This window comes from Raphanus sativus, chromosome 1 (assembly GCF_000801105.2).
Source record: "Raphanus sativus cultivar WK10039 chromosome 1, ASM80110v3, whole genome shotgun sequence".
In the NCBI taxonomy this organism is placed as follows: Eukaryota; Viridiplantae; Streptophyta; class Magnoliopsida; order Brassicales; family Brassicaceae; genus Raphanus; species Raphanus sativus.
The window spans coordinates 12,584,609-12,608,242 of NC_079511.1; the positions used below are offsets into that span (position 1 = coordinate 12,584,609).

The 23,634-nt window shown below is 34.2% G+C and overlaps 5 protein-coding genes and 1 long non-coding RNA gene across 9 annotated transcripts; 3 read left to right on the plus strand and 3 right to left on the minus strand.

The window, feature by feature from the left end:
* Positions 1–173: 173 nt before the first annotated feature.
* LOC108861829 (uncharacterized) lies at positions 174–2,016 on the minus strand. 3 transcript variants are annotated; one of them, XR_001950916.2, is made up of 5 exons: positions 1,870–2,016; positions 1,225–1,333; positions 759–847; positions 455–533; positions 174–360 (listed from the first exon to the last, which is right to left on the minus strand). It is a non-coding gene; the product is annotated as an uncharacterized LOC108861829 (long non-coding RNA). The 3 variants fall into 3 exon arrangements; XR_001950918.2 differs by having other exon boundaries at positions 1,225–1,784; positions 1,870–2,009; XR_008946549.1 differs by having other exon boundaries at positions 1,225–1,945.
* Positions 2,017–2,660: 644 nt separating this feature from the next.
* LOC108814889 (disease resistance protein ADR1) lies at positions 2,661–5,550 on the plus strand. Its single transcript, XM_018587535.2, has 5 exons — positions 2,661–3,379; positions 3,482–3,816; positions 3,897–4,243; positions 4,317–4,513; positions 4,590–5,550. Exons 1-5 carry the CDS (start codon positions 2,713–2,715, stop codon positions 5,411–5,413), a joined length of 2,370 nt encoding a protein of 789 aa, XP_018443037.2. The 5' UTR covers positions 2,661–2,712; the 3' UTR covers positions 5,414–5,550.
* On the minus strand, positions 5,530–6,707 carry LOC108814899 (peroxisome biogenesis protein 7). The gene has a single exon (XM_018587547.2). The coding sequence runs from the start codon at positions 6,640–6,642 to the stop codon at positions 5,689–5,691; it is 954 nt and encodes a 317-aa protein (XP_018443049.1). The 5' UTR covers positions 6,643–6,707; the 3' UTR covers positions 5,530–5,688.
* Positions 6,708–6,828: 121 nt separating this feature from the next.
* Positions 6,829–8,069, plus strand: LOC108852034 (uncharacterized protein At2g34160). Its single transcript, XM_018625526.2, has 5 exons — positions 6,829–7,053; positions 7,201–7,249; positions 7,465–7,527; positions 7,612–7,676; positions 7,805–8,069. The coding sequence occupies exons 1-5, from the start codon at positions 6,934–6,936 to the stop codon at positions 7,898–7,900; spliced, it is 393 nt and encodes a 130-aa protein (XP_018481028.2). The 5' UTR covers positions 6,829–6,933; the 3' UTR covers positions 7,901–8,069.
* Positions 8,070–14,336: 6,267 nt separating this feature from the next.
* On the plus strand, positions 14,337–16,436 carry LOC108814442 (uncharacterized). Its single transcript, XM_018587015.2, has 6 exons — positions 14,337–14,901; positions 15,068–15,269; positions 15,496–15,630; positions 15,749–15,843; positions 15,926–16,020; positions 16,195–16,436. The coding sequence occupies exons 1-6, from the start codon at positions 14,491–14,493 to the stop codon at positions 16,259–16,261; spliced, it is 1,005 nt and encodes a 334-aa protein (XP_018442517.2). The 5' UTR covers positions 14,337–14,490; the 3' UTR covers positions 16,262–16,436.
* LOC108814434 (O-fucosyltransferase 8) lies at positions 16,363–19,599 on the minus strand. Of its 2 annotated transcripts, XM_057011407.1 has the most exons (10): positions 19,452–19,599; positions 18,779–19,176; positions 18,613–18,687; positions 18,125–18,292; positions 17,949–18,037; positions 17,754–17,871; positions 17,539–17,682; positions 17,126–17,451; positions 16,802–17,042; positions 16,363–16,728 (listed from the first exon to the last, which is right to left on the minus strand). In XM_057011407.1, exons 2-10 carry the CDS (start codon positions 19,145–19,147, stop codon positions 16,423–16,425), a joined length of 1,836 nt encoding a protein of 611 aa, XP_056867387.1. In that variant the 5' UTR covers positions 19,148–19,176; positions 19,452–19,599; the 3' UTR covers positions 16,363–16,422. The 2 variants fall into 2 exon arrangements, with proteins under 2 accessions (XP_056867387.1, XP_018442510.2); XM_018587008.2 differs by lacking the exon at positions 19,452–19,599 and having other exon boundaries at positions 18,779–19,283.
* Positions 19,600–23,634: the final 4,035 nt, after the last annotated feature.

Sequence of the window (23,634 nt, forward strand, 5' to 3'; positions counted from 1 at the left end):
TTACTTAGATTATAAGATTTGTGTTATATTATACAGTGTTTGTTGTGTGACAAAGGTAATTTCAAAAAAATTAAAACAATGACCAAAGAAAAAATATCTTTTTGATCAATTTTCTAAGTCGCAGTAACTGCTATTATCAAAGAAGTGATTAAAGTTGATTAGAAGCGGCCATATATGGTCATAAGCTTAATATTTTGAAACCAAGTAATATCAAGAGTATACTTGATATTTCCGAAGCACAACCATCACATTTTGCGTTTCACAATCTGATTAACACTTCCTGAGTTGCATTGAATTTGTTTTTCAGAATTCTATAGCTGCTTGTTCCAGAGGTAAATGTTACGCTGCCTTTCTTTGACTCTAAAACAAACCAAAAGAGAAACTTGAAGCAAATAAGATGATGCAGAGTCCTCCTCCTTCCACCAAGGCATGTCATGACGAAAAGAATCATTACCTGATAAATTCGTCAACGTCGTTAGCAGTCTTCCTAAGTGACAAACGTTAGATTCTTGACTTCATTGGCCTACCTCCATCTGTTACAAATTAAAATTATTCAGAAGTGTCCCAAAAGAAGGAAGATGTCAGCCATCAAAATTAACTTATTTCCAAAATCTATCAAGTCATATACATTCATGCATGATTATACTTCAACTCACATCTGTTCACTGCCTGGTTTGTAGAAAACATATGATCATGAGACTCAAACACAAATACTTAAATGAAATATGATGATGAGAATAAACATAAAAACAGAGAACCTTTGAGCTCGACGCTGCTGATGGACCAACGCCACCCAGTGGGTCAAAGCCTTACATGTGAACATGTGCGTGCAGTAGTGGAGTATGTGCTTAGCACAAAAGAAAAGAAATTTTATTAAAGACCAAAACTTTGAGATCAGGTTCAGAGGCAAAAATACAAAGATGCAGTTGCAATATTTATTACAATCCTATGGAAAGAAAAATCACCTATATTTAGCACAAAAGAGAATAAGTTCGATACAAAACAACACTTTTAAGTTCGGTTTAGGAGGTCAAATGCACGATTCATCTGCAATAAACCCTTCCTATCAATCAACAGACTGAATCTTACAGATTAAGAGCTCTGTTTGAGACAGAAAGAATAATATTTTAACTATACGACAGTTCAGCAGCAATATTCCATTATTATGCAAGGATGATAATTCTTTTAAATCGAGCCAAAACTATTCAGAGTAAGAAATGAAACCTTCATTGTTTCTTTCATGAACATCCATGTCTCTTTGAGTCCTGTGCATGACCTCCTACGCAGAAGACTGCTTATTCCATTCAGTCAATTGACACCAAGTCAAAGCCATCTGAAGAGAAACATCAATTTCTAGAAACAAAGATACCAAAGATATAAACAGGATATGAAGTTTGTAGACTTAAAACTTTACGCAAATGGAAGTTTCCATCTCAGTCTAATTTGGCGCATGGCATAAAAAGATGTTGTGAAATCGTAAAAAAAAAAACTTACAACACGATCAGGTTAAGCGGAAACACTATCAAAATTCAAAAACGGCCTAGGACTCACCCGGAAATAATAACAGTACGACGGTTGATAAAAACCTAGAACTATTGATACATAGAAGGAAACAGAAAAATGACTCGTGTTAACATCCACAATGAGAAAATCCATCCACATAAGCTATGATATATGAATATGAATGATTAAGATGAGTAGAATAGAGATGAGAACAAAGATGAATATGATTCAGATGAGTAGAACAGAGATATTGGAGAGCGCGATTCGCAGAGGAGAGATCTCTGCATATTTATAAGGTTTCGCCGATGAACTAATCAGCGGAAGGAAGTGGGCTCACGTATTAAGACGATTAAACTCAATGCTTACCGTTACGGAATCTGCATCGTCACATCGCCGATCAAAGATGAACGAAGATGACGAAGAAGCAAACAACACGGATTACGTTTCGTACTTGTGTGATAGATGGGCCTCACATAATAAACCGTATGACGAAGCCCAATCGAAAAAGGAAGTGCCATAAAACTGAGCCGCGCATCGTTTCATTAATGACGCCACGTGTCGGATGCAGGGCAAGCGAGTTTCTAGACTGACATCTGACGTGGAGGGCCCTGCAAAGAGCAAACTCAACTTTATATAAATAGAAAATAACACACATGGTCTAAAGGAGGACAACAAAACGAAAGAGCGAGAGCGAGCGTAGGACACATTGACGGTGGCGGTCTGAACTTTACAAAAGGTCTTTCCACTCATAGATGAAGCTCGACTTTAGATCAGCATAAATAATCTACTTAGCTTCAACTGGCGTTAGATTCATTTCATTCCCATCAAAGAAGAAAGCAGTCTGTGGTGGCTAAAAGATTGTGTCAGATGGAGTTTTTCCTACACCCCATTTAATCATAGATTTGGTGTTAATATATAAAAAGTTGAGCTGGAATCACTATGAAACTAGATTCAAGTCTATTAGTCACTTCAGACAGGAATGTGTGCATATTCCATCTTCTGCTCATCTAAGATAAAATAAAATAAGTCTTAACGACAACAATGTCAACAAAGTAGAAAGGTAAAATTTAAAAATAAAGAAGTCGAGTTGCCACGAAACTTCGTCTTGCTCTCTCGTGAATGTCTATGTTAAAAGCCATAAACCCTCTATTGTCCCTCACTACTCTTACTTTACTCTTTCTCTCTTACACACTTTTCAGATCGCTTCCCATGTCGTTGATAGATATTGTAGCCGGAGACATCAGCCCGGAGCTCCTGAAGCTGCTCGTCACGGTAGCTAGCACAGTCTACGGCTGCAAAAGAATCGCGGAACGGCTGATCACGCTGATCAGCGATGTACAACCAACGATCAGGGAGATCCAACACAGTGGCGTCCAGCTGAGTGAACATCGCCAAACTCAAATGCGAATATTCTTTGAAATCTTGGAGAAAGCAAGGAAGCTGAGCGAGAAGGTTTTAAGATGCAGTCGCTTGAACCCTAAACACGTCTACTACGCGAACAAGATGAAGGACCTGGAGAAGAAGATAGTTCGTTTCCTTAGCACCTCCGTTCTGGTCAACATTCTCGCGGATGTTAACCATAACCGGTTTAGCTGTGAGTCGAGCCTCGAACGGATTGAGAAGAAATGCGACAGGATAAATGAGCGGATGGATAGTTTGTCGTTAGAGAAAGCCGTGAAGAGGGCGGAGGCTACCATGGCGTTTGAGATGGAAGTTGATCCAGCGATTCAGGAGGAAGTGTTGGACCGTGGGAAAAGAAAAGTGAAGGAGATGATGCTTAAGTATAAAGATGCTAATCTGTTTGGGATCTCTGGGATGAGCGGCTCCGGGAAAACTACCCTTGCGGAAGGGCTACTTCAAGACCCTGAATTTCGAGGTTCGTATATAGCGAGACCAAACATTAGCTTCAAAAGTTTTAGTGATAAGTTATTACGGTTTTAAAATTTGATTAGGACCGGTTCTATTCTTTCTTGTGCAGGCTTCTTCAGGAACCAGATTTTGTTTTTGACTCTGTCAGCCTCTCCGAATCTTGAGAACCTGAGGTCTCTTATAAAGAGTTTTCTTGACGAAGGATCTCAGAATAGGAAGCTGGTGATCCTTGATGATGTTTGGACAAAAGAATCTTTGGACATGCTGATGTTTAAGATTCCTGGAGCCACAACTCTTGTGGTCTCACGGTTTAACCTCACAGTTCCTAGAACCACCTACAATGTTGAATTTCTAAAGGAAGATGAGGCAACGTCCGTCTTTTGTATCTGTGCTTTCGGGGCAAAATTCCCGCCACACCGATGCAGAAAGGTTTTAATCGAGCAGGTAATAATATTTCATTTTATGCCACTGATACATACGCTTTGCTTCCAGATACTCGGAAGATTACAATGTTTTTTTGGTAGGTTGTTGATGAGTGTAAAGGTCTACCTTTGTCTCTTAAAGTTCTCGGTGCTTTGTTAAAAGACAAGCCTGATAGATGCTGGGAAGGTGTACTGAAGAGGCTATCAAGAGGTGAAGCTTCTGATGAGAATAGAGTGTTTGCTCATGTAGAAGAAAGTCTGCACAACCTCGACCCCAGAACAAGAAGCTGTTTCCTTGATCTGGCTGCATTCCCTGAAGACAGGAAGATCCCTAGTAATGTTGTCACCAACATGTTGGTTGAGATGCATGAGATCGACGAGGAAACCGCTTTTTCCATTCTTGTTTGTTTATCACAGAAGAATCTCCTTACCCTAGTGAAAGTTCCGAGGTAACTCGCTCTTTTACCATTTGTAACCACTGCTCACGTTTCAAAGGTATCTTAACGTATAATAACCTTGCAGGTTTGGCACTGGCTACGATGATTTTTTTGTCAAGCAGCACAATGTTCTAAGAGACGTAGCCCTTCATCTGAGCAATCATGTGGAAGTAAACAGGAGAGAGCGGTTACTGATGCCGAGAAGAGAGTCAATGCTTCCCAGAGAATGGGAGAGGAACAATAATCAGCCATTTGATGCCCGGATTGTCTCCATTCATACACGTAAGAACTCTTTTAACTTTGTATGTATTTAATTGATGATTGCATCAAAGAGCTTGATCGATTTTTCTGTTGTCAGGGGAGATGAACGAACTGGATTGGTTTGACATGGAACTCCCTAAGACAGAAGTTTTGATACTGAACTTTTCTTCAGACAAGTACGTCTTGCCACCGTTTATTTGTAAGATGGGTAGCCTCAAGGCGCTTGTGATTATCAACAATTCCATGTCTATTGCGTGTTTAGATGGCTTCCCCCTCTCAGCAAATTTGGCCAATCTGAGGAGTCTCTGGCTCGAGAGGGTTCACGTTCCTGAACTCTCTAGCAGTGCCATTTCACTGAGAAACCTACACAAGATGCATCTGGTTCTTTGTAAGATGAACATATTTGATCGAGCAGATTTGGAATTTTCCAACATCTTCCCAAGCTTGTCTGATCTCACAATCGATCACTGTGATGATTTTGTGAGACCCTCGACCATTTGTGGGATCACCTCTCTCAACTCTCTCAGCATAACCAACTGCCAGAACATTCTTGAACTGCCAAAGAATCTGAGTAATCTACAGTCCCTTGAAACTCTAAGGCTATATGCTTGCCCCATGCTGAAAGCCCTACCAGTCGAAATCTGTGATCTTCCGTGCCTAGCGTACCTTGAAATTTCACAGTGTACCCGCATAGAGTCTCTTCCAGAAGAGATTGGGAACCTAAAGAAACTTGAGAAAATTGACATGAGAGAGTGCTGTTTACGGGGTTTACCGGGTTCTGTAGATGCACTCGAATCTCTCCGCCATGTGATTTGCGATAAGGAGGCTTCAAATATGTGGGAAGAAGTCAAAAAGGCGGTTCCAGGACTTTGCATCGAAATCGCTGAGAGCTTGTTCAGCTTGGAATGGCTCAACGAGTGAACTCTTTTGATACCTCAAACACTTAATAACCTATTGTATACTTTGAAATATCTCTCATCCTCTCTTTTTTTTTTTTTTGCAACACCGTCTCTCTCTCAATTTATAACACTAGAACATGAGCAAAGTTCTATTCATTATCATCAACCACAAATCAAAAGAAACTATGTTCATCTATGTATGAACTTTTCCATCAATTACATGGCTTTTTATGCAAGATTCCCAACTTCATTATTCCACAATAAATAAAGAGGAAACTCAGAAGACTTGAACTAGTTTCAACTCGCTCTTGGATCCATCCCTTGCTGCCAAACATAAACAAGCTCGTCCCAACCAGTACTCGCCATCAAACCTTCAACAAGAACACTCATATCAATCCCAACAGCAAACTCAGTATGATGATCATACCTCCCCACCAAAGCATCCTCCACCATATAATCCCAAAGGCAAACACTCATATCATACGAGCAAGAAGCTATCAAACTCCTCCTATGCGGCGAGAACTTCACCTTCCTCACCGCATACCCATGCCCATTCAGCACAGCCAAAGGCGCCCTGTAGCTCCTCACATCCCACACCTTAACCGTCTTATCCACCGAACAAGTCGCCAAAACGCAATCATCATACTTGTTCCAATCACACGACAGTATCTCAAAGTCGTGACCAGGGATGATCATGGTGGATCCAGGCTCCCTCACGTCCCAGATCCTCAACGTGCAGTCTCCCGAAGCGGAGGCGAACACGTCTCCGTGCTTAGGGTTCCACACCGCCTGGTAGACGCAGTACGCGTGCTCCTTGAACGTCCTGATGCTCGCGGGGCGATCCACGGCCCAGAGCTTCACGGTGTCGTCCCACGACGCCGTGAGGAAGGAGTCGCGGCGCGTGGGGTTGTAGTCGACGGAGTGGACCTCGCGCGCGTGCTCTTGGAACGATCGGATCGGGTTGGAGGGAGGCGGGAGGGAGGTGTCGTAGATCTTCACGGAGCCGTCGCCGATGGCGGCGATGAGTACGGAGTCGTGCGATTCCGACCAGGAGACGTCGTAGACCGCGTCGGCTGTGTCGAAGGAGATGGACTCCGTGACGCCGGGAGGTCCCGGGGAGAGCTCGAGGACGTGGATCCGGCCGTTTCCGAGGATTCCGAAGTTCTGAGCTGTGGCGACGGCGAGGCGGGACTCGTAGAAGGGGCTGAATTTCACTGAGTAGCCGTTGAACGGAGCCTTGAACACCGGCATGGCTTCGCCGGCGAGTGTTTGGAATCAAATCAAAAGAGTCTTGTCGATCTGATCGGATAAAATAAATTTCAATATGTCAAAAATTAAAATAATTAACTAATTCTCCGCCATTCGGGCCGTTTGGGCTTAAAATCGGCCCATTACAATATATCCAAACGTCGTCGTTTAGGTTATCTAGTTAGGGTTTTTTTTTGGGGTTTGGTTATCACGGAGAAGCTCAGCTCCATCGTCTCTTTCTATCAGTTTGTTAGACAGAGTGGGAGAGAAAAGAGGACAAGAGTGTTTATTTCAATGGAAGGGATCACTGTTGGAGTAAAGAGCATGAGTTTGGGAGTTGATAACCAGAAGAAGAATCGGATTCAGGTTTCTCACACCAAGAAACCATTGTTCTTCTACGTCAATCTCGCCAAGGTACTAACCCCACCCTTTAAGTTTGAAACCTAGGACTCTACTTGATTGAGTTACTCTAATTAGTATCTATCTATTGTAATATTTGAATGGGCTATTGGTGGTGCTCTGTGTTGTTATGTGACTCTTATCTCTCTCTCAATTAAACAGAGGTACATGCAGCAGTACGCAGATGTGGAGTTGTCTGCACTTGGAATGGGTAAATGTTATTTGATTCTCTCTTTAATTATGTTTGTATATATCAAAATATGATGTGAGGGTTTTTAAGCAATGTAACTGAGTTTATTAAACTCAAAAGTTTGTTTCCATAATAGCAATTTTTTTTCATTTATTGTCATGAGATTTAGAATCCGAACTTGCTTTATTTGGAAAGATTATTCTGGTTTCTTATTGAATATTTTTGAACTATGCCAGCTATTGCTACTGTTGTTACCGTAGCTGAGATATTGAAGAACAATGGTTTTGCTGTTGAGAAGAGTAAGAACACCTTGAATGACCAAATTGTTTTTTCTTTCAAAGATTGACTGGGACTAAAGTTTTGCTTATTGTTTCTTCTTGTAGAGATCATGACTATGACTGTGGATATCAAGGACGATTCAAGAGGACGTCCTGTGCAAAAAGCCAAGGTTAGATTTCTGGATAATACCGTTTCCTTTTGTTTAGGTTGTGGTAGATATCAAAGTTGAGTTCCATGATTATTTTTTCTGTGGTACTGCTGTGTGGTTGGCTAAAATCGTTGCTTTACCACTTGTAGATTGAGATAACGCTCGCCAAGTCTGACAAGTTTGATGAGTTAATGGCTGCGGCCAATGAGGAGAAGGAGGCTGCAGAAGCACAAGTGCAGAACTGATATCTTCTTTTTTGGGTCTGTGTTTCTGTCGAATATCCGATTTCTTTGTTCTTAGCTCGCTGCCTGCTTAATGTTAGAACACTTTGATTTGTTTTATTTCGAGTATTAGGTGTAGAAGAGATTTTGTTGCATAACATTTTCGAAATATAAGTCCGATTCGAAACCATAATATACCAAACTAAGCTGTTTTAAAATGTTACTTACACAAATGCTGAAATCTATTTATTTTTTCCGTAAAATAATTAATTTGAAAGTTTTGGAATCTGGTCAGTAAAAAATGGTAGCGATGCGGATGCATTAGCGGTTCTGTCTACATATTTGGATCAACATGCGGTTCTCTCTACAACTGGTCAGCAGGGCCGGATGCATTTGTCTCGGCCCCCAAAAATATTAGAGATTTTTTATATGGATATAAGTTTCCAAATTATGAAAAAAAAATTTTATAAATTTTTTTAAAGAAATGTTTTAAGTCCTCGTAATCTCAGATGTCAGTTTGCAATAAGGCTGTTTCTCACTAACTAGTTACTGGTTCAGCCATTCTTACCATCAACGCCATCAGTCAAATGAATTTGAACTAATAAAAGTTGTAGACCAAACGATTATAAGCTTTTCATTTGATAATTGTAGTGGATGGATTCCATTGCATGATGACAATAGTGTTACTGCTTTTGTTAATATATGTTTTTATGTCTGAAGGAAAAATAATAGTCAGTGCAGATTGATTTTTTTGAGTAATTGGATTACGATAAATGGAAAAAAAAGAAAAAGCCTGTAAGATCGGGTTATGTAAACGTATAATAATTGAATTAGTCAGGCATTCTTGGAATCATACCAAGTAATTGGATTATTGTGATATAGCCATTTAACAAGTGTTGCAATGGCGCAAAAGAATATTTAGTGCAGACCAGAGGTCATTAGCTCAACTGGAAAGGATCTGGACTATTTGTCAAAGTCTCTAATTCGATGGGACAAAATTAATTTAAGATGTTGTGATTTGAGAAGGGATCATGGACCTTCTGATGTTCCAAAAAAGAAATAGCCAGTGCAGATTGATTATTTTGTGATATAGACTCGATAGATGTTTATCACATGGATTCACAACATTTCATAATAGTCTTATCACGTTTGGGCTTTAATTTTTGTATAAACTAGATTCTGACCCGCCCTTCAGAGGGCGGGTATATTTTTTGTTGAAAAAATTAGTTTTATGTCATGAATATTTTTATCCTTGATAAATTATATTTTGTTAAGAATTTTATGAAGTTTATCTAATATTATTGTATGAATTATTTTTGTTATTTTAAATATGACCAAAATTTTGAAGACTCCAAATAATTCTGACCCGTATTATGATTTTTGTTTATTAACCTGCTGTTAAACTTGTGAATTATTTCACAGTGATTTTGTTTTTAGTATTTTAATTTAAATAAAAAGTTTAATATTTTTTAAACTATTGTTTTTTGTCTTAGACCCGTTATGTATTGATAAAATCTGTTTTTGTGTATTTTAAAAAGTTTATATGATTTTTTATTTTAAATGAAACTATTTTTTTAAATATTTGAGAACATTCGGGTTGATTTGGGTATATAGGACCCGAAAAAGACCTGACATATCCAAACTGAATTTGAAAACTCGAAAAGTACCTGCAAATTCTAAAAAATACCTGGAGAAATATATCTGAAACTTATCCAAAATCAGATGCGAAAACCCGAAAGGTATCTCAAATTTTACCCGAACACCCAAATTATATTTTTTGGAGATCTAAAATTTACCCGAAACCTGAAATTATACCTAAAAACCTGAACCTGAAACTTAAAAAAATATCTGAAATATCCAAAATACACACAATCATCCAAATTTACCTAATATATAATAATTTTTGAGTATTTCGAATACCCGATTGGGTCTCTTGTAGGAAGTAGATCCAAACCGAGACTCGTGGGTCCCCATAAAAAAAATCCAATAAATATTTTAGCATAGACTCGGATCTGAACCTGTATTTTCGGATCCGTTCTAGTTTGGTTTTTCGGGTCCGGTAAAATGTTAGACCTATATTAGATCTTGATCTGTGCTTGAAGCGCATATATAGTGTTGTTTTGTATTTTTTCTGTAAATATGTCTGAAATTAATTATTACTGTTTTATTATTACATTTCTAATCATAAATTTATGAATACAAATTGAAGATTTATTTTAAAATTTAAATATACTAATTTTTAGTTTATTAAAAATATTGCAATACAAACTATAAATAATACACACACATATATATATATATATATATATATATATATATATATATATACAGTTATGCTAAATTATAACACATACCATAAAACCATAATTTTATATAAGAATTGTAATAGCATATTTTTAGTAAAATAGTCTAAACTGGCCTAACTATATAATCCTAAATACTTTATAAAGTTAAAGTTACATATGTATGCAGTTAGTTACATACGTATGCAGTTATCAGCAGGGTTGGTTCCCGATTAATGTGGGGAAGAAGAGGTGGTTACGTTAATATATAAAATGTAAAATAGAGAAATGATTAAAGGTAAGCATCATGGATTTAGATAGATGGACATAACTTCATATCAATTGGTCATACTGAAGAATCAATACTATCTGGTATACGCACGATTAAGGTTGGGTTACAGGTCGAATTCGCCCCGCTGACCCGTCAACCCGCTGGTTTTCAATTTTGTTTTGGTTAAAAAATATTACCGCACAACCCGCAAACAAATAATTTTATACCCGCACCCTCTCCATTTAATTTTGTGGTTATCCGTGGGTTATATATATTTTAAAAATTATTATTTTATTTAATTATTATAAAAATATATTTATAATAAAAAATTTACACATGATTTAAACTTTAATAGTATTGATTATAAATATGAACAAAAATATTATAAATGACCAAAACTATTTAGGTAAAGTTATTTCTATAAATGCTATTGAAAATATAGCAAGTGTGTATAATGAAAATAAAATAACTGTGAGTAAGGAAAAAAAAGTGATTCTGGTTTCCTATTATAAAAGACTAAAATCAGGAACTAATAAAGAAATGTCATTTATGGTAACTATTTAAGAATCAAGATTAATCGAATATGTTTGGAATTGTTTGAACCGAGTTTTGTAATTAAATTTCAGTGGCCTATTGGCAAATGTTGTTGGTTAATCTTGTTTTGCGTTTTTTATAATAAGTGGCATAATTGTAATTTTCATCATCTTCCCCAGAATCTTTATTTAAGGTTTCGTCTCTGTAAATTAATTTTAATGGCAGTCATCAACTATTTCTCTGTAAATTAACAAATTGTTATGTGGTTACATATTAGTTATGTCTCAAATACATACATCTGCCACAAAACATCAGTTTTAAACATTCAAAACTCAAAAAAAATAGGACCTTCGATTTTATCGCTGGCTATGATGAAATTGTCACACCCAAGCACCGCCCAATACCAGCGTTTTGGAATATGGCATTTGTCTTAATTTCCATAGTCTCAGACCAGTAAGTAGAATAAAGGAAAGCACCTACAAAGTGATTTTAGAAACCACAAATGGGTAGATTGTAGCTTGTACTCTATATTTGTGTCTGAGTTCTGTATTTTTTTTTGTGACTAAAGTTCTGTATTTGTAGGTTACTGGAAATTAAGTGATGATCACAAAAAGCATTTTCAAAGTAAACTTGATAACAGTTTTTGGTAGAAAAATTATAACGTCATTTGTGTTTGATATAATTAGATGCAGTTATGTAAAATCAGTTTTTTTTAAAAAAGTGGACATAACCCATATCAATTGGACATGTTGAAGAATTAATAGAATAGACTAGGTTTTGACCCGCGCTTCGAAAGCGCGGATATTATTTTTCACTTTTATGAAATATATTATTTGTTTGTAATTATTGAATGCATTTATCTTAGTAACTTTTTTATAATAAATTCGACATATAGAGAGTATCTCTGGTAAACTATGTGTTTCTCTGGTTTTGTTTTATTATCTCTCCAATTAACATATTTATCTGGCTTATTGTTAAAATAAATGATTTTAGAACGCAACTGTACAATATTTTACATTGATATTTTGTTTAAACAATGTGACATATTTATATATTAATTAATATAGAAATACCTGAACGGATTTAACAGAACCCAAACAGATTCGAAACGAACCCGAATGGATACCTGAACGCCTAGCCCTAGTCATAATTCGAATTTAAATTTAGAAATATATGAATGGAGCTGAAATATTTGACCCCGGAAACCCAAAACCCAAACAAATCCGAAACGAACCGGAATAGATACCTGAACGTCCAGCCCTAGTCACTATTATTGTTTTATGTATCATATATATGTCACCATATAATTAATTATATTGGTTCATCATATAAATAATCATATAATTAATAGTATTTTATATGTATCATCTTATAAATAATCACATATATTATATTCTTAAAGTTTAATGTGAAATATAAAAACCATAATTTAAGTTGGTATATGAAATTAATCTTTTTGTTGTATTTTTCTTATATTTATTGAAAACATTTTCTAATAATGGTTATTGTAAAATATTTTAGTAAAAATAAATTTTTGAATATATGCATATTTTAAATCAATTTTTGATATAAATCAATTTTAAATTATTATTTTGATTTGAAATATGTATATAAAATTTAAATTTTATTTTATGATTATTTTAGACAAAACAATGTTTTAGGTAATTAGATTAGTCCATTTTGTATATTTTAAAACTGATATATTTTTATCCATGTTTCAAAATTTTAATTTTTTGCATTAGTTTTCTATGAATTATTATTAATTTTATGTTTTTTTTTATAATTGAACTCTTGAAATTTTTATATTTGACTAAACTAAATAAGGTAATAATACTGTTTTTAAAAATTGTTTGATATAATATACTATTTATATTTCGGTTTGGGTTTTTATTTTTACCATAAAGAATTGTAAATATAGTGTCAGAATTGTAAATAAAAAGAAATATAGAAAGAAGGTTGTTTAATTTATTGTAAAAACAATGACTAAATTTTTTTTTAATAAAAATAAGTATTAAATATGTTATTCATGTTTCTAAACAATTCTCATTTGTTATTAATTTATTGAAAATACAATGGCTAAATGTGTAAATAAAAAAAAGTACACATCTCTACTATCCATGTTTCCAAACATATCTCATTTATTCTACTATCCTTGTTTCCATACATATCTCATTTATTCTACTATCCTTGTTTCCAAACATCTCCAATTTGTACTTCAACTTTAATAACTAGATTTTGACCCGCCCAACCGGGCGGGTATTTATTTTATGTTTTAGTTTTTATTTATAAATGATATATTTGTTATTTAAACATAAATTTAAATTGAAAATTAACATTTGTAGTTATAATAAAAACTAAAAGTTTAAAAAAATATTTTGATATAAATTTTAAATTCTTAATTAAAATAATATAGAGATGGGTCATAATTTTTTCCAATTCCAAAATCTTAGCATTATTAATAAAAAATAAAATAATTTACAAATAAATAAAATATATAAACATATTTGAAATTAAAATATATTTGTTAAAAAAAAATCTTAAGTCATTGTTGTTTATTTCTATAGTTTGACCCGTGGCCGTATAAATATTTGCTTTCACTTCAGTTTTTTTCTTTGTTCTAATGATAATATATATATGTGTGTAAATTAATATGTATTACATAATTGTTAGAATAACATTTTAAAACAAAAATTTTATTTATTACTTTAAATAATTATATTATGTGATTTTAGTCGTCTATTATATCACAGTGTATCATATAAAAATCTATTATTTATAACTAATTGGACTTATATTATAAAAGTGTTATACTAACAATTTATAAATAAAATATTTTATATTTTATTTATATGATATATAAATTGATTTTGATGTGTGATTTTTATTTTATTATTTTTATTAATAAATATTGAAAAATATTTAATGTTAACAAAAAATCTATAAGAAATTTTATTTGGTTAAGATTCATTCTATTAAAGAAATCTATTATTTAAATTAGGAAAATACATTGAATATTTAAATCTATCATTTAAATAAGAAAAAGATAAAATTCTCTATTATCTTTGTTACCAAACAAAATTTAATTTTTTAAAAGACTCCTATCTCTATTACCAAACAAAAGCTTAAAGTACTTCTACTTTAATAAGATAGATATAGATATTCGATCTTGATCTCTATTTATAAAACTGAAGGCTATTAAGCCTTTTAATGAAATAAAAGAAGCCGACAAAATCAAAAACTCTCATTAAATGGGCCTAGATTTAACAAAGAATGAATTCAAGTCCAAGTAGTCATGGGTTTTTCATAGCCTATGAGTAAGTCCAATCCATTTAGTAAACGCTCCAACTGTGTCGTTTCAGTAATAGAGACAACTGGGTTCTTCTGAATTTGGTGGATCTAAAGTTGGGTTTGCGATTTCAATTTTGGAGGAACCCTAGCTTCTTCGTTTCCGTTTCCCCTCCCCCTCCAAATCTGATCTGTCCTTGCAATCGGATTTGAATTCAGCTAATCCTAGTCTTGAATTGATCATGGCGTCGAAGAAGAAGCACTCTGAAGGAATCGCGTTACTATCCGTTTACAGTGACGAGGATGACGAAGAGATGGAAGACGCCGAGGAGGAAGAGCAGAGAAACCAGGAAGAAGCGGAACGAACTGGAGAGGGTGGTGGTCAGCCAGAAGAAGAAGCTAACTTTATGGACGAGGAGAAAGAGAGAGGAGGAGAAGATTCCAGAACGCCTGGTGGACCTTCAAGCGCTCACGCCACCCCTCGTTCACTCGACAACGACGACGAATCATTGAGACCTGATCGGAGTAGCAGTCCAATGAATTTTGAGTCTAGGGTTGGGAATGGTGAGGATACGTCAGGGGAAAGTACTGATACGTTATTGGATCAGTTCCTTCCTCCGCGCCCTAAGGAGAAGTGCTCCGAGGAGCTGCAAGTAAGCTCTCTATTGCTCCTTCAATATTATAATCATGTTGATGCTTTTAGTCGATTTACAATGGTTGTTGGACTAGATTGGAATGTTTTCAAGTGGTTTAGATAAGAGATGGATAAGTTTGGGTGGGGGATTTTACTTGACAAGTTTGTGGATGTAATAATTGCAGAGGAAAATAGATAAGTTTCTGAGCTTGAAGAAGATGGGGAAGAGTTTCAATAATGAAGTGCGGAATAGAAAAGAATATAGGAATCCTGACTTCTTGTTGCATGCTGTGAGTTATCAAGATATTGATCAGACTGGTTCTTGCTTCAGTAAAGACGTCTTTGACCCCAATGGATATGACCCTAGTGACTTCTGTGATGCAATAGGTAACACTCCACCTTCTTTTATGGGTCCTTTCTCTTTTCTTTCGTTGTAAGAGTATGTTACATTTTTGTCTCTCAGTAAGATGCATCTTTGATATCTTGTTCCATTTTTTGTGATACCCTGTTTAGTATCAGTCAGGCACTCAATTTGGATTAGTAGTTGCTAGTTATAACCATTATCTGTGTTTTTACGAGATTTAGAGAACCTTTTTCATGTGTTAAATTACAGAACTTGACATGAAGCATGAGAGGGAAAGAAAGGAACAGGAAAGCAAGAAAAACCAAAGGCTCGACTTTGTTTCCGTTGGAACTCAACCTGTGGCTGCGGTATTCGCTCCCCCAAAGCCTAACATCCCTATCCCAGGTGTGTTTTTATAAGTTGCAGGGAGTTAGAGAAAAAGGTGTCAGCTTGGTTGTTTTATATATCTCAGCTACATGTCTGCAAGATTTGATGGATGTTTTAGGAATTTGACAAATCTCAGGTGTTCCAGCTTTAGCTACTACTGGATTGCCCTCTGCACCAACTGACATTGCTGCTCGTGATGGCAGACCAAACAAGAAATCCAAATGGGATAAGGTATAGAATGAAATCATCAAAAGATTCTGGCATGCTTAGTTCTTTGCTGACTTCTTTTTCATATATTTTTTGGCTAAATCAGGTTGATGGAGATGTGAAGAATCCACCTCTAGCAGCTGGGAGTAATGCAGCTCCTGTATCTGGTGCAAGTGCTGGTTCTGGATACTCTGCTTTCGCGTAAGTTTTAGTATTTTCTGTTGTTTGGTTCCTAAAGACTATTGACACGAATTGATTGTGCGGTGTTTGTAGTCTTGAGGAAGACATCTTTTGGAAACTTTCATTTTCCATGCTCATTAAGCCTGTTTACTCAGTAATCTAAGAATGTGTTTTTTTTAATCTCAAATCTTACAGGCAACAACGGAGACGAGACTCGGAAGGAAGAAGATCCTCAGAGAGGAAACTGGAGAGAAGAAGTTAAGGCATAGTACGAGATTCTCAAGAGGTTCTAGCCCAACATCTTTTCAATGTTTCATTGTGATTACAAACCTAGAATCAATGATATACAATGTCTTTATTCTGTTTTTGTGTACTAACGAGACATCGAAATTTTCAGAACAGTAATGTTTTACGTTCCAAGAATCAAAATTTACACATACACTCTGGGCATTTCGGTTGTCTATAGATACTGCGTCCATAAGGCCTAAGACGAACTTTGTGACCTTCCTCTATCATTTTCCTCACACGGCTTTCAAAAGTCTTCCAGTTTATTGTTTCACTCTCTGATAAGATGGCTGCAAGCCTCTTCTTGTTAGGTCTCAATGTTGGTGCGTGACCGTTGCCATAGTATGTTCTAAATCCAGAGACTAAGGACGATAACTGACTCCCGGAATCAGTCATTGCAAACACATCTGAAGCTGCACAAGCTATGAAATCTAGTGCAGCCAGCTGCAAAACAGAGTTCAACCCATTTGAGTTTGGTTTAGATGGCTACAACAACTAGTTATGATAACGTTTTTACCTGAGAAGAGAAGTTCTTGAATGGTGCGAGTTCTTGTGGTGTAAGGAGAGTTTCTTTAGTCACAAGATTTGGGTAAAGAGTTGTTAAAGGAAGCATACGAGAAGAACCTCCATAGATTTGAGATCCAGCTAAGTATATATATGTTCCTCTATTGAAGCCAAGACCAGCGAGCACTAGAGTTGCTTCCTCTGGTGTTAATGGACACCTTCCTGTTTTCCTCAACACTTCCGGAGAGACAGACCTGACAAAACACAGAGAGAAAAGTCATTTTACAAACCATTGTAGTGGGAAGTTTTTGTATAGTTTCTTTTTATTTTTTTTTACTTTGATTCCTTCAAACGTTGGAGGAGAAGAGGGAAATGTTCTTCTCGGTACGCTTGAAGCTCTTTACGTTCGGTTTCCCCTCCTCCAAAATCACATAGAGAGTAAGCAACCATGTCCTCTTCAAACCTTAGATGCAAAGCAAGATACTTCAATGGTTCTTGATCTTCTTTAGCTGAATATTTAGCCATGGATTCACCAAGCAATGCTTCGTCCAGTTTGCTCCGCGAAGTTTCGTATCTTCTTATCCGTTTCACCAGGAGAGATCCTGCTTTTTGAATCTTGGGAGCGAACTTCAACGCGTGAAAGTTGCACTTACATCTTAATCTCTGTAAATTAAACAACACATATCATTTCCAAGAAACCAAACTGAATGAACTAATGATGCATCCATCTTCTCTCATATATTTGTGCACCTGAACATCAAAAGGCAACGGATCAAAACCGAGGCGATTCCCGTATCCAAAAAGATGAACCATTCCATACTTCTTTAACAAAGGAAGAACATTTTTGATGTAATCATCTGGTTTTGCCTCTTTTATAAGCTCTGTATCAGTGACCTAAGGAAAAAAAAACATTATGATAAAGCAGATAAAAAGGAAAAAGAAGAGAGAATGCAAAAAGAACATACCAAGCTGAGATTCTTGTTATCAATGGCTTTTAGATGTTGAGGAAGATCCTTCACTATATGCACATCATCTTTCAGATACTCTATGAAACGTTCATCCTGGTATATATCACCAAACTGGCTGCAATTTACCCATTTTCTCAGACATCAACAGAACATTATTCTTATGAATTCCAAGTCTTGAAGAGGTTGTACTACCTAGGATCTTTCCAGACATTGCTGTAAAGAAACCGCGGGAGCACTAGAGTGACGTTAAGCAGAGCAGCAACCGCAACAGCGTTACATATCTGCAAGAAACTAACACAGTCACTATTCATACATATTTTCTTGAAAAATCCAAAGATCGTTACTGGTTAGTTTGGTATTATACTTACAGCCACTCGCTGCTGATTAAGTCCACCATTTGCACTAACCATAATGTAACCGTTATTCGTTTCGATAGACCTCTCTAATGCCACGGCGTTTTTGTTATTATCAGCACAAGGCTTCCACTTTGAAGATCTTTCCTCCAGAAAATTCGGTGTATCAGGTTTGAATATGTTCTTGTAGCACAAAGGAAACCAAGATTACTAACAATTCAAAAACACAAAAACTGTTGATTCTGGAAATTATTTAAATCTCATTGCACCAGTACAAAGACACATACGTTAATTTTTTAGGATAAGGAAAAGTGACTCTATAGATAAAACATGTTTTTTTTTCTCTAAAAGAACAGAGAATATCGGATTTTGAAGTTTTATAAATACACCCCTAAAACGGGTATTCACCTCAATCGCGTTACACTCTAGCTGTTCTTAGCTTTCTTCAATTCGTGTTTAATTCGCGTTTGTTTAACAAAAATGTTATATAAGTTTTTACTAACCTTTGCAAGAGAACTCGAAGCTAAATTAAGTAGACGGCTATACATTTGCACCGGTGTAGCATCTTGAGCTCCATTCTTCGTTGACATACATAGAAAGATAATAATCATAATCAATAACAGTGGAGAAGTATGAAGAAAAATGAAAAAAAAAAAATTTGATTCGAACCTTATGGTCAGTCAAATTGGTCAACCTTGAAATGCTCTGCACCACGGAGCTTCTATCCGAATGAAAGATGGTAACCATAATGGAATCCATAAAGAATATTAAACCGGTGACAGAGATCATCACAAGAATCGACTTAAAGTTCCTACGAAGCCATGAATGCTGCTGCTTCCAAGAGTAATTGAACTTGTTGATACTGCCACAACTTTGATCATGTTTAGATCCTTGAGCCTTGGATGCTTCACTTCCAAATATTCTTCTACCAGTTAAGAGATCATTTCCTGTTAAAGAATCCAAACTTCTTCTCCCAGTCTTCTCTTCTTTATCTCTCGTTTCAGGTCGAGGACTTCTCGGTGAACCTTGTTTCCCCATTGATCTCTCTCTCTCTCTCAGCTCATAAACTATGTAATGGAAACAATCAGGAACAGAGCTCGATTAAGAATCAATAAAGCCAGAAATTTCTAACAATAAAATATTAAAAATGGTTTTAAAAGAAAAGTCTGGAGAAATACAAACACGACATATTAATTCTAAGTGAAGCTAGAAGAGTTTGTTGAGAAATGTCTGAATTTTTGTAAGGAAAGAGTAAAACGCAAGGCAAGAAATAGGATAAACATAAAAGGGTTTCTACAAAAAATAAATTTGTATTTGGGATGAGAAAAGCTACGGCGTAAACCTCAATGGAGAAGATTAGGTATGGCGATAGCTGCATGACAACAAATCGAACCAGAACCGAAAGCTTCTGTTCTTCTGCTTTCTAGTTCTTCGGTCGTTGCCGATCTCCATGCCTAATATGATTTTTTTTATTTGCGTGTGTTTGAAGCTTTAATAAATACCTAAATCGAAAAATCTGTCAGGAATCTCAAGAAGCTGCTCCTTTATTACTACTATCTTTTCATTTTCAACCTCATTTTGTTTTGTTTTTTTAGCTTGGATCCGAGAATCACGTGATGCAATATTTGCTCTATTTTCTTTGTATTAAATAGTATTATTGAGTCCTTGTAGGCAGTGCCGACCTTGGCATAAACCAACAAAAAAACTGAATAAGGTAGGAAAAATAGCCAATTTCGACTCCAATAATTTCAGTCGTGTTAAATACAACCCGAATAAATAGTCAGTACCAAATACAATTCCAACTCATTAATAATTCGAAAAATTATCTAAAATTCTTAAAACGTTCATAAATCTATATTGATATCGTTTTGTCTTGTTAACAAAAATTAGTCTATTGTTAACAAGACAAAACGATATCAACCATGTGTCTTGATACTTTTTTAAAGGGAAACATTAACCACTAAACTAAATTATTTTTTTTGCAATATTAGTATATACTTGAAATTATATAAAATACTATAATATCCAGTTAAAATTTTCATGATGATTGTTTCTGATTTATATAGATACCTTAACATATTTTTTACTTATCATATCTTTAATAAACTTATATCTTACTAAAATATAAATAAAATATTTATAATTATAGGAAACTAAATATATTTAAAAATTTGAAGTTATCTATAAAATTTTCTTATATGAATCATTTTTAATTTTTAAAGTTAAGTGGAAATTTTTTATTTTTCAAAGTTAATACTATATACTTGTGATATTTTTTTCAAAATGTTAAGACACTTATTACCTTTTTCACTAAGATATCTATTCTATTAAATTAGAAACATGACATATTGATATAAGTTCAGTCCAGCTATTATCTACTCTATTAAATTAAAAAAACATGAACTATTGATATTAATTTAGTCCAACTATATTAATACAATTATTAAAACCTCTAGCTAATCATGTAAGAAAAACATTTTACACAAATATTATTACAAACAAAACACAAATATGATTAGAAAACAAATATAAAGATTAAATTACTAATAAAAATGTAAAAAAAAATATACTCGCCATTTGAAGGACGGATTAGAATCTAGTTTTGTTTAAAATATTAGACATATTAAACAATAAGTAAAATATATAAAAACATAAGATATATAGTTTATTATATTAACTTTGAAGAAAAAGATTACCATTCAAGGTCTATAAATTTCAAATAAGTAATATAACAAATTATAAATAGTTTCAAAATTTTAAGCATAATTAATTTCGTCTAAGTATAAATATTTTATTATTAGTATAATATAATTTTATTAAATATATGATAATTGAAAACATGTCAATGTATTTATTGATGAGAAAAAATATTCACCAAGGTTTTAATTGGATAAGACCAAGAAGTATAGTAGTATATATAATTTTAAATTTGTAATAGTAGTTTACAAAGTTACTATAGTAACTGGTTAGTGTGCCCCTTTCAAATGGTATCAAAGCATGTGTTGGAGTTTCGGAATGAACATTTTTCTTGAAAAAAATATATCAAAATGACGTTGTTTTTTCTTGTTAATGGTTAACTAACTTTTGTTATGTAGATTTAGATACATGTTAAAAAGTTCGGATAATTTTTTAAATTATAATTAAGTTAAGACCGTATTTAGCACTGATCATTTGTTCGGATCGTATTTGACATGACTGAAATTGTTAAAATTGGCCTTTTCTGAATAAGGTACTTGGACCGTATTTATAAAACTAAACCGTATATTTGGTTATAATTATATTACATATATTTTTTTATTTTTCTGTTTTTCAATTTGTAATGTGTTTGGTTATACCGTATATATAAATTAATTTTATTTGTAAAATATATTTTATTTTAGTAAATTTATTATATTAATTTATAGTCAGTAATCTAATTCAATAAATATATTTAAATTTTTAACATAAACTTATGTTACTAATTATATAATAATTTTGTATAACTATTCATTATGGGTATCAACGACTTGATAAATTAATTTTCAACATGAAAAAATAAAAATGAAAAACAAATTCGTAAATAATAATATATTTTCCTGTTATTTTTTCATTGTTAATTGTTTGTTATATGTAAACATATATAATATAATTTTGGTTTGGGGCAATCATTAAATTTTAGTATGTCTGGGTCACTTCTTGTATGTTACAAATAGGGATATTAAAACCGGTGGACTCAACCAATTTAAGTCTAATAGGTGGACTCGACCCATTTTTGTCCAAAGACATCGAACGACTATTCTATTACTCATATTTTAGGTGGTCTGGGTAAATAGATCGGAATAGAATAACCAATGTAACAAAACTCTCTATGAAAAGATCTCGCAATCTTAGCTAAAAAGTCTAAAATTCATTTTGTGCTCTCAAGATATTGTGAAGTCCGGAAAACATATATATAGCGTCTTTATCGCCTTCAATTTTGTTACAAAATTTGGCCGAACTTTAGGTTCATTTATCATCGCGATCAAATCCTTATAATCTGTCACAAAGCACTGACATGACGAATGTCGTAACATACTCTCTGTTTTCCATCACAGTGCTTCTATCTCTGAATGCAAAGTAGTATCTCACCTCCTTAAGTTTCATGTTTTCATGAGTTGAATCTTTCCCAAAATATCATTCCAAACCTAACTATGTTGTGGAGATCCATGAACCAACCACCATGCAGATATTATCTAAGCTTATGACTTGAATATCCTCAGTACCATACTTTTGTGGAACTGTTTGTTGAGTGTAAGCCAAATTTACAATAAGCAAACTTTATCGCAGAATTTTACTGAAGAAGAAGATCGAGAAGAAGATCGAAGATGAAAGGTGAAAATGACGATATACTACTGAAATAAGATTATGTTTAGAGAATTACAAATTATGAAACACAAAAGGTGAAATTATATGAAATTAATTTTAGAAATGATTGAAGATAATTTTGGCACATGTTACGATATTCTCTTTCTAGTTGAAGGATAATTTTGACAAATGAACATTAAAAATTGCTCTCTTCACCCAAAATGTCTTTATGAGTAATTGATAACTCATAATGTGTCTCCCAAAATATTTTTTTCTGAAGAACTAATGAATAAGATTGGATACCATTTGAAACTAGAAGCTACAGAACGAGCCCACCGTTTGAGACAATCCTTTATGTTTGTCTCATTACACATCTTAGCCATTCTCAAGTCTAAAATCATTGAATCTTTCTTTGCTTTTTCACTCCATTTTTATCGATGTGTGAAGTTCCCATGCCTCCTACAAGTAAGGTCTCAGAACGGAAGATTCTGTCTTACTATGTTCTTCCCGGTGGAGAAACGTCCGCACCGCAGTCCCAGAAGTATCTAAGGCAACTCCAAATTTAAGTCTTTCTTTCTTCTGTGAAAACAAAACCTAAATCTATAAACCCTTTGGTCTCCTCAGCTTCTAAATCAGACACATTCTCACTCCTCCTTCTTCCTCCTCTGGTTCTCGTGCCTCTGACAATTTTCCTTCAGTTTTGAAATCTTGGTTTTGTTTAAAGGTATTGTCTGAGCTCTTGCTTGTTTCCATCTCTCGAGCCTTCAAGAATCGAAGAGCTTCAGAACACTTTTTTTGTATTTAAATTGTGTGAGACAGAGAATGAAACTTGTATATAAATAGATATTTACATATGGTATGACTTACTAGCCTTTCAAAATTCACGTTTTTCATTTGGATTTCCAAACTATTTTATATAAAAAATATCTGAACAGGTCAGGGAAGGAAGATTAAAATATAATTAGCTAGAAACAGTAACCCGAATAGAAAAAGATTTTAAGGAAAAATTAGCCAAAAACTCTCATGAGTTTTTTGTTTATTAATCTATCTTGGTAAATAACAAGTAGTAGAAACATAATTAAAAAGTGTTGTTTTATGTTCTCACGAAACAGGTTTTTTTATATTTCACATTATTTTATTAATCTATTAATAAATTATGTCAAAATAATAATAATAAATTATGTCAGATAAAATAATATAAT